We start from the raw sequence: 11,582 nt of genomic DNA, 5'->3' as shown, positions 1-11,582 counted from the left end.
AAAAAAAAAAAAAAAAAAAAAAAAAAAAAAAAAAAAAAAAAAAAAAAAAAAAAAAAAACTATATAAAAAAATAATAATAATAAAGAAACAAAAAAAAAAACAGAATGAAACGTACTATCTGCAAACTAGCTCTTGATAAATAAATGATTTTACACCTAAACTGGTAAAGACAAAATTTTTTGTAAATATTCCCGTCAAGCATAAATTATGATTAAGTTGCCTGCTTATTATTTTGGTTCAGCGATCAATGGAAGAAATATTTTATTCGTCTAGAAAAAATCTCCTGCAGAAATATCTGGTCTTGTAAATGACTTTTTTTTGTATTAATGTATAAATGATTCAAATGAAGGTATCAAAATTTATGGATCTCAGTGAATGTATCTGTGGTAGGTATGCATGTGTCTATATCAGGGTAAACAAAACAAAAAATAAGTACTTTTTAAGCACTCAAAAATATTTTTCAGTCCTATATACAGTAACAAAATGCAATTTTCATAGACTTTACATGTTTATGATAAAACAACTAGTTTTTGACAAATAATTCTTGTCTTGATTATATTAGCCACCATAAAAAGATCGAGAGATTTTTCGTTTTCATTTAAAAGGGTTGAAAATGAAGACTACAATTGAGAATATCTTGCAAAATGTAGCAGAGATGTACTTGAGAGTGCAACAACCTCATCAAACTCAGCTCAGTAGACGAACACGTGAACTCACAAGTATTTAATCAAACCTGTAGAATTATTGGTTCTTTCATACGCTATGGACCGATGGTAAGATGAAAATAAATAGATTGTGGTTGAATGATTGCGAAAATGTTAAATAGAACAACGTTAAAATGACGCTTTTGCATAATACGCAGCGAAAATTCACATGGAAAGAGAAAAAAATCTCATTTTTGAAAAGGGAAAATTTTGCACTTTTTAAAAACACCCAATGGAAAAAAGCACCTTCAAAGGCTTTTAAAAAACGAAAATCGAAAGTATGCACCTTTAAGAACTTTTTGAAAATGCTATGCACCATGTACATTATCAAACTGCAAAAAAACACTTTTTTATTTCACTGCGTTGGTCCCATTTTACTACAACTTTATTATTTTAAGTAGAAACAGAGAGGCCAACTTGCTCAGCTTTGTAAAAAAGTATTTTCTTAAAGTAATGAAATTATTTTTTCCACCACTATACATCAAAAATTCAAAGTACCTTAAGAAATTCTATTTCTTTGCATTTATCAAGATGACACTTTCAAAAAGTAGGTGTAATTATTTTCACTCTACAAGTTTTACTATTTAATTCGCTACCAATTTATAAAAAAAGTTTGAAGAAAGGGAAGCAGTTAGCATCTCTGTAGAAATCGTAAATAAAAAAATTGTTAAGTAACTAACATTAAATCAAACAAAATTAAAAGTGTACTTATTACATCAATGTTGCGTTACTTTTTTTAGGGAAAGAGAAGAGAAATGGTTGCAAAGTCACAATTCCCGCATCTCTACTCTATCTTTCATTTTCTACTCTATCCGGGTGTGTAGCCAAATATTTCAACAAAAAATAAGCACTTTTTAAGCACTATATACATTAACAAAATGCAAAAAAAAATTTCAAAGACTTTACAAGATCATAATAAAATAACTAGTTTCTGAAAGAACAATGTGAAAAGCACGCTTTTGCATAACATGTGGCGAAAATCGACATTGTAAAGAAAAAAAAATCTCATTTCTGAGAAAGGAAAATTAAGCACTTTTTAAAGAAGCTATGCACCATGTCTACATTATACAACAAGTAAATACTTACCAGGTAACTTCTTTGCTTTTGATAACAAAGAAAATGATGAATTTGAAGTTGCACCAGGAGATTCGGTTCGTACCTTGCGATTCTTTAAAGACTTTTTACCATCTAAAGATTTTGTTACAAAAAGACTCATTTTAATTAAAAATCACTAAAAATTTTCATATTTATCAATAGTAAAGAAATAAAAATACAGAAATAAGTAGTTATTGCAAGAATAACAAATAATTTAGTTTAGATAGATAATTTCCAATAAATTCTCAATTTAAAAAAAAAAAAAAAAAAAAAAAAAAAAAAAAAAAAAAAAGTGGCACATTCTAAAGTAATTAAAATTTAAAGTTTTATACATTTTTACTGGTATTTGAAAGTGTTTCAATACTTTTTAGAGGCTGAAGAACCCTCTTAGTTATGATTAAATTTATTTTCAAAGAATTAGTCTTTTAGACACAAAATAATGTGCTTTAAACTTAAAGCAAAACCTTCTTTTTAATTATGTTTAACTGTGCTATGTTAATATTGTGCTCTTGTGTCACCTATATTGTGATTATGTATGTATGTTTACCTATGTAGTGAAAAGAGTGGACTAGACAAATATAAACATAAAAAAAAAAAAACTTTCTCTTACTTAGACGAAAATTATTAAATTGAATAATCAATAATGCAAATTTTTTGAAATATATATATTAACAAACCAGGGTTGCCACTCAAATCTGGAGGGAAAAAAAATTCCCTGTACATATTATCAGGGGTCTGTCTAGAAATATGGATTTATGGAAATATGGATATGGAACACAAAAATATGGATTTATTGTTTCTTAAGGGATGCAAAAATAAAATTTTAAGATAAAGCATTTTGTGAAACTACCGTTTTTCCTAAAGTTGAATTAGTGAANCTGTCTAGAAATATGGATTTATGGAAATATGGATATGGAACACAAAAATATGGATTTATTGTTTCTTAAGGGATGCAAAAATAAAATTTTAAGAAAAAGCATTTTGTGAAACTATCGTTTTTCCTAAGGTTGAAATTGTGAAGGTATCGCTAAACGGTAGTAAATTCGGCCTGAACAGACCCGTGATTATACACAATATATTAAGAGAAAACAACGATTACTGTGCTCTTGTGTGAGCTATATTGGTCTAACTACAATTATCAGTTTTAATTGCAGGAAAAACAGCTGAACATACTTAAATATCTTGTAGATTACGTTTTGAGTGGTCATCATTTTTTAAAAGACAAATGTAAGAAACACAATTCCCTGTTTGTAAAGAAAAAAAAAAAAAATCAAAATTCCCTGCAATTAAAGGTGATTTTTAATTTCCTTTTATTTTCCACGTTTTCCTTGTTCTGCCTGTGGAATAGCAACCCTGCAAGCCAACTTCAGTTTCATATAAATAATAAGTTGTGACTTCATACAATAGAATCTAACAAAAAATATTGTAATTTTCACTATAAATGGCAGTGAATAAAAGGGTGAAACAAAAAATATATATATATACTCACCATTTTGAAGTACTTTTTCATGCAACTTTGTTTTAGCCAATAAAATCTCAACATTCTCTAAAAAATTATTCCTCATATCTTCCAGCTGTTCTTTCCAAGAGGACTCTATTTCATCAAAAAGAGATTTCATGTGCACATAAATGTCGTATTTGGCTCTTGTAAACTGGATATCTACACTGAGCCTGTTGCCGTCTTTTGAAGGAGTGTTCGTAGATCCAGGATCAGAAATAAGCGCAGACAGTTTGGAATCCAAAAGGCCGAGACAAGAATTGATGTCTTCATCGAAACCAGTCTTAAAATCTGCAGCGTGCTGTCTTAAGACCTCAAAGGGTCTAGAATCTTCAGGAACAGACATGATTAAAATGAAATCCTAAATAATGAAATATTGCAACATTATTTAACAGGGCAAGACTGGAAATAAATTGTTGTTCGATGGTTCAGGATCATGAATTGTATATCTCAAACAAGGTTAGGCTTTTGACGTCAAAAACCTGGCGCCCTGTGGCAGAATTTTTTCTGACTTTCTGCGACAAACCTAATTAGAACCAATAAGTTTACATTTCTTAATAAGTTTAAATTGTTTAAGTATAAATTTGCATAATCTTCGATAATAACGAAAAGTTATAAATGTATAGATCTGCAGACAAAAATGCTTACTAGAGCATAAATAAAGATTACCCAGAACCTGTAATAAGATAGAACTTATAGAAATAGCTAAGAATGGACAAAAAGATTAAATTTATAAAACAAGATAACTGAATTTGAAGTATCAGTTTAAAACAGTATGATTTAATGTTTCACTATAGTAGTTATATCAGGTACAGAAACAAATCAGGTGAAAAAATTAATATTGAAGTTGAGTAATCAAAATAATAAAATAGTATTGACTATAACCGAATTCTAAAAGCAAAAAAATTAAAGCAATGTTTGTTTCAATTTTTTCTACATCTAATTAATTTTATCTAATTAATTAGATGCGATTAATATTGTACTGACTTATTGAAAGATTTTTTTTTTAAAAAAAAGGAGGTAAATAAAACTTTTTTCGTGATCAGATTAAGTTCAGAACGAAAAAAATACACAGCGCTTGTGATTTCGCACTGTATTGTGTAAATATATAGCACTGATTCCACACGAAGTATGCAGAAGCAGTTTCCGACTCAATATGCTCAAGTCTATTCAACATCTCGAAACGAAATAGTCTTTATCAGTACTGAAACATCGGTATTAGAGCCATATTCATTGGATGCGATTTTTTTCGCATGCGTATAAAATGCTCTGTTCTCATAAAAAAACACAAAGCAAATTACTGCGCCAGCGATAGAGACCGAAGTTGGCAAATTTCCAAAAATAGCTTAATAAAGGGGAAAAAAATTCTCCCCTTTTTATCCAGTAACAGTTTGTGTTGGAGATTAACGGAGAATTACGAGCGCTTTCTCCTTCCGCGGTACGCTAGAAAAAAAAATATTTAAAACAATTCTGTAAGAAAAAAAGTTTGCAGAACCATTATTGCTTCTGCAGAATTTTTTTGTTTCTGAAGAAAATGATTTTTTTTGTTGGTAAAACAGCTTCTGTTTCTGCAGAATTTATTTTGAGAACTTTTGTTTGTGGCAAACCAAAAAATTTTATTTCCCAAATAAAAAAAATCTTTCTGCAAGAACTCAGTCGCTTTCTGCGACAATGCCGCTGTGTCGCCGTGTTTCTGCCACGGGGACCTGGCGCAAGTTTCTTTTTTGCCATTTTATTAGATACTAAATAATGCCCAATACTTGCAATGTATACTAGCACAATACTTGCATTATATACTTCTATAATTATGATTTATACTATATATCACATATAAAAATGTTTCCAGAATTATTGAAACTATTTATTACTTTTATTAGTTTTTCTAATTGTAATCTTAATACTTTAAGACCCCTATTATAGCTATTTCATTTACAGATAATAAATAAGATTTGCAATCATTATCAAAATATTGATTTTAATTATTTTCTATTACAATTCAATCTGACATTTTAGATTAAATCTGCCAATAATTAACTGATCTCAACATATATTTTTTTTAAAAATAATTCTCAAAAGTTGTTAATTATTATACTCAGGAGAGCAGAATATGTCTGACAGCAAGAACAAGGTTTTGGAGGTAAAAAAAGGCTGTTTTTTTTTAAAGCTTAATTCGAACATTAAGATAATTTAAAGATAAATTTACATATTAATTGCAAGTGTGTTATTACATTTTTTTTCACCCTCATTATGCAAATGTTTTAGATTGGATGTTAAATACATGCTTGTGTATATATACAGGGGTCTGTCCAGGCCAAATTTACTACCATTTAGCGGTACCTTCACAAATTCAACTTTAGGAAAAACGATAGTTTCACAAAATACTTTTTCTTAAAATTTTATTTTTGTATCCCTTAAGAAACGATAAATCTACATTTTCGTGTTGATTTTTTAATATTCACAAATTATGTCTAAATTTTCACAATATAGGAACCTCTCGGAAAAACCTAGACAGACCCCTGATATAAAACAGATCTAGATTAGACTTATATACAGGGGTCTATCCAGGGCAAATTATAAATTTACAGGGAAGGAAATTTAACCCTGTAAATTTTAAGGAACCCTGTAAATTTTAAGGAAATTTACAGGGTTCCCACTCTATTTCAGAAAAAAAATTTCCCTGAGTTTTTCAGGTAAATTTCAATAAAAATTGAGACCATATTTTCCTTAGGAAAATTTAATTCTATTATTTGTAATGTGAAATATTAGATTTTCTGTGTAAAATAATATTAAACGAGGAAAAGAACATTTTTGTTTGACTGAAATGAGAACCTCTTACAACAAATAGTTGTAATAGATATTAGAATTATTTAACTAGAATCACAATAACTGATTACTGTTACTGACAATTTTAAGACTGTTTATTTTCCAGGTATGATATAGGAATATTCCAGGCTTTTGTAAAAAAAATTGCATCTTTCCCTGACTTTTGAGGTTAAAATAATATTTCCTGACAATTCCAGGTTTTCCCTGACCCGTGGGAACCCTGATTTACTACCATTGAGCGGCACCTTAACAAATTCAACTTAAGGAAAATACTTTTAAACAATTTTAAGCCCAAAATTTTACAATAGCAATTTGTTTTAGAAACATAAGAGATTTACTAGTTCTAAATGATATTTATTTGTTGTGACAATATCTGAATATATTTTCTTATCTTACCACATTTATGCGTTGATATTTCAATAAAATTTTTAATTTTCACAATATAGGTACTGCTTACATAAACCTAGACTGACCAATGATATATATATATAAATGTATGGAGCGACAATAGCTGTTTTATGCTGTGGAGAGAAGAATACTCTCGTGGTCTCGAAGTTTTATGATGCTTAAGTTATATTTTTTTTCTTGCTTAATAAAAGTTTATTGTAAATTCAAAGATGACTTTATTACGCTTGCTTAACATTTTCCACTACGCACTCCACTTTTCCAGCAAGAACAATTCACTTTTTTCATAGAGATCACACCCATACTTTCAAGTATTAATAGAATCGATTAGATATATACAACGTCTACCTTACGCTTAGCGAAATATTTAACTAACAATGCTTTCATAAAAAGTGAAAAGTAACACCAATTGTCAAAGGAATAAAAAGAAAGCTTAGACCAGCTAACTTTTATCACTGATCCTACTAGTAGTCGAAAACAACAAACTACAACGACAACCTGTAACATTTTCGCTTTTATCACCTCCAGTTTTTAAAATCTGAGACATCATTAATCATTCTGACAATTAGATGAGTACATATCATAATGAGCCAGATAAGTAACTTACCTTTACATTCAAAAATTTGCAAACTTCAAAAATACTATACTATAATTGTAAACAGCATACAATACTTTTCGCTTTCGCGCAACCGCTTTTTTAAACTTTAATAATAAAAAAAAAATTAAAGAATTACTGTTGATGCCAAAACTATGTAAAAAATAGTCGATACAAATATAAATCGGTAGCCGAGAAGCCAACGTCACGCTCCAAAGGATGATGTTTTCTACACTAGGCGCGCTGCAAGCTTTTGACTGCCTGTATTTCCGGATAATTGTTTATGGTGTGTTTTGAGGCCATTTGGCTCACATAGTGATCATTGTATTTTGAGACTCTCTTGACTAATATATCTTGTGTACGGGCATTTATTACTTGATACATTATTTGTGTATCAAGTATTTAGGGAGAAGAATAGTTGTAAGTATCGTCATTTGAAGACCAGTATTTTCAATAAGTAAAAATTGTCATTTGAAAAAGAATCGTTATTCAACACTTCTTACCTTGTTAACAATATACTAACTTAGAAATTTAAACCTAAATGATAGTTTGTAAAATGAACTTAATCTCGCAACTCGAACAATATGCAAACACTAACGTATGATGGTGCATCCAGAACAAACAGTAATAAACAAATGAAAAGAGGCCAAATCAGAAATTCCAAAAAAGCGAGTTCTTTCCATATCTAGCAACTAGGTCACTTTTTTTTAACAATACATCTCTAAATCAAAAAACTATACTCAGTGGCGCGACAGCCCATCGAGGGCCAAGTCCTACTGTGCCCATCTCTGTTTTCTTGACCTTGGGCTCTGGAGTGCAGGAGCAGATGTTCCAGTTAGGTGGTCGGCCAAACACGGAACCTCCAGTGTTTAGTTCCCAAGCATGCTTGGCACTCATTCATCGACCCACTGAAGGGATGAAAGGCTGAGTCAATCTTGCCCTGTCCAAGGATTGAACCCAGGATCTGCGGCACGGGAGCTCGAATTGCTACCACTGAGCCACTGGGAGCCATATCTCTAAACAACTATAACAAATTTTCCCTTCGCATCAGAATTACTTAATATCATTAATATCTTAAGAAATACAGTAGATTTGAGTTTTGAAGTCACATAATTTATTTCTTATATAAGAAACAAAATTATCAGTTTGAAAATATCGCCTTGCAGAATATACAACAGCTGCATACTTTGTTACCGGAAGTAGAGCAAGTCAAGAGCTGGAGATTGTTGATGTTTACATTCATATTGAAAACACTGTGCATATTAAATAGAAATAAATAAACAAAGTGTATATATTTTCTTCTACAACTCCCCAGAAATAGACGTCAGTAAATAAATTACGACACTTCAGAATCGCTTGTTTCAACTGACCAGTTTTGCTCCCCAAAATAACTTACATGTGTGATAAGTTAGTTGTGAATTTTTAAATTTAAGCAATTTTCCAAGAGTTCTTTAATTAATGAAACGATTTTTATAACAGTAAAGAATAATATATCTCAGAAAGAAAAAATAGGTTTATTTTCACTCAGCAAAAACCCTTTAATGTATAAACCTAAAAAGGTTTGTAAGCAAGTTTACGTGTAAACATTCTAACTTTAAAACGAGATCTGTAACATGCTGCTCTATATTACGCTCATTACCCTAATCCAGAAACTTGGAAAACAACCGTCCATAAGAAAACATTTAATCGAGGTTGACTCAGGGTTTTCAAGCGGGAAAACACCATAACTTTTAAAAAACACGATAAAAACATTTTATATTTTAATAAACTATGGACTGGAAAAATTATGGATAATAAATTATGGAATAAATTATGAATACTTTAATATATCGAAAAACACAATTAAAAAATAATATAATGTAAAATAATCAAAAGAAGAAAAAAATTAAAAAATTGACCGCAGCCGAGATTCGAACCCACGCCCCCTTGCTCTAGACATAAGTCACCAGCAGATGGTTTTAGCCGTTGTACCACTCTTATACTGGGAGCGTGCTACTACATAGCTTCAAGTACACTCTAGCGGTTAGCTAAACAAATGACTTAAGAGACAACTGCGGCCACCCTAATTTATCTATAAAAATTTCCCTTAGTAGTGTGGTTCTACTCATAGAGGCCTACTTTCGATTCGAGTTTTAAAATTACAGCTTAATATTAATGGGAGTTAGTCGGTCTTGAAATTTCAACCTTTTTCCCGCAATTTTCCTTTATTTTATTTTTTATTTCATTCTGCGTTATTTTACAAATAAAGACAATTGATTTCATACATAGAACACCTTTCGTATGCTGAACTATCGTGAAAATATTGTAAAAGGAGTTTAAAAAAATAATATAATATTAATAAACTTATTATCAGGGATTTTTCCAGTTTTTAAGCATAATTTCAAATTTCCCGAATAAAAAAATATTTTTTTATATATAGAATGCTTTAATGTATCGAAAAGCACATTAAATAAATAATATAACGTAAAATAAACAAAATAAAAAATTTTATTATTCGTTCACAACCGGGGGTTCGAACACGCGGCCCCTCGCTCCAGACGTAAGCCACTATCGCATGGTCTTAGCCGTTGTACCACTCTTATACTGCGAGCGTGCTACTACATAGCTTCAAGTACCCTCTAGCGGTTAGCTGAAAAAATAACTTAAGGGGCAAATGCTTCCCCCTAATTTATGTATAAAAATTTCCCTAGGCAGGGTGGTTCGACTCATAGAGGCCTACTTTCGGTCCGAGGTTGAAAATTATAGCTTAATATTAAAGGGAGTTAGATAGACTTGAAAACTGAACCTTCTTCAGGCCATTTTATTTTATTTTTTATTCCATTATGCGTTCTTTCACCAAGAAAGACACCGAGTAAAAAAAATTATTTTTTACATATAGGATCCTTTAATATATCAAAAACACATTAAATAAATAATATAATGTAAAAAAAAAAGAAAAGAAAAAAATATAGAAAATTTAAAAAATTGACCTCCGCCGGGGTTCGAACCTTCACCCCTTCGCTTAAGGCGTAAATCACTTGCACGTGGTCTTAGCCGTTGAACCACGTTTATACGGTGATCAGGCTACTACATATATTAAAGTACCTTCGCCCGGTAAGCCAAGCAAGAGACTTAAGGGGCGTTTGCAGCCCCCCTAATAGGTCTATAAAAAATTTTCTTTGTAGAGTGGTTCGCTTCATAGCGGCCAACTTTCCGTCCGAGTTTGAAAATTATAACTTAATATTAGAGGGAGTTAGATAGACTAGAAAATTGAACCTTTTCCCCGCCATTTAATTTTATTTTTTATTCCATTATGCGTTATTTCACCAAGAAAGACTACGAATAAAAAAAAATTATTTTTTACATATAGGATCCCTTAATAAATCAAAAACAAATTAAATAAATAATATAATGTAAAAAAAAGGAAAAGAAAAAAATATGAAAAATTTTAAAAATTGACCTCCGCCGGGGATCGAACCAGCTCCCCCTCGCTTAAGGCGTAAGTCACTTGCACGTGGTCTTAGCCGTTGAACCACGTATATACGGTGATCGGGCTACTACATAGATTAAAGTACCTTCTCCCGGTTAGCTAAACAAAAGACTTAAGGGGCGTTTGCAGCCCCCCTAATAGGTCTATAAAAAACATTCTTAGTAGAGTGGTTCGGCTCATAGAGGCCAACTTTCCGTCCGAATTCAAAAATTATAACTTAATATTAGAGGGAGTTAGATAGACTTGAAAATTGAACCTTTTTCACGCCATTTTTTTTAATTTTTTACTCCATTATGCGATCTTTCACCAAGAAAGACACTAGATTTTAAGCATGGAACACATTTCGAATGCTAAACTATTGTGAAAATATTGTAAAAAGAGTTTAAAAAAATAATATAATAAAAATAAACTAATTTTCATGGATTTTTCCAGTTTTTAAGCATTATTTGAAATTTCCCGAAAAAAAAAATTATTTTTTACATATAGGATCCTTTAATATATCAAAAACACATTAAGTAAATAATATAATGTAAAAAAAAAAAAGAAAAAAAAAAATATAAAAAATTTTAAAAATTGACTTCGGGTTCGAACCAGCACCCCCTCGCTTAAGGCGTAAGTCGCTTGCACGTGGTCTTAGCCGCTGAACCACGTTTATACGGTGATCGGGCTACTACATAGATTAAAGTACCTTCTCCCGGTTTGCTAAACAAAAGACTTAAGGGGCGTTTGCAGCCCCCCTAATAGGTCTATAAAAAATTTTCTTAGTAGGGAGGTTCGGCTCATAGAGGCATACTTTCCGTCCGAGTTTGAAAATTATAACTTAATATTAGAGGGAGTTAGATAGACTTGAAAATTGAACCTTTTTCCCGCCATTTTATTTTATTTTTTATTCCATTATGCGTTCTTTCACCAAGAAAGACACTTGATTTTAAGCATGGAACACATTTCGAATGCTAAACTATCGTGAAAATATTGTAAAAAGAGTTTAAAAAA

The 11,582-nt window shown here is 30.7% G+C and overlaps 1 protein-coding gene across 1 annotated transcript in view; it reads right to left on the bottom strand.

Moving 5' to 3' along the window:
- LOC107453016 (uncharacterized) overlaps positions 1-7,270 on the bottom strand; it is a gene marked incomplete in the record, with an annotated part of 33,597 nt that extends 26,327 nt beyond the window's left edge. The window contains 3 exon segments of the mRNA XM_043044864.2: positions 1,791-1,892; positions 3,289-3,658; positions 7,133-7,270. Coding sequence (XP_042900798.1) covers positions 1,791-1,892; positions 3,289-3,643 — 457 coding nt within the window.
- Between the last annotated feature and the right edge of the window lie 4,312 nt (positions 7,271-11,582).

Source organism: Parasteatoda tepidariorum, chromosome 1 (genome assembly GCF_043381705.1).
Source record: "Parasteatoda tepidariorum isolate YZ-2023 chromosome 1, CAS_Ptep_4.0, whole genome shotgun sequence".
Classification (NCBI taxonomy): Eukaryota; Metazoa; Arthropoda; class Arachnida; order Araneae; family Theridiidae; genus Parasteatoda; species Parasteatoda tepidariorum.
The sequence above is the reverse complement of the archived record's forward strand: the minus strand, read 5'-3'. Positions and strand labels throughout refer to the sequence as shown.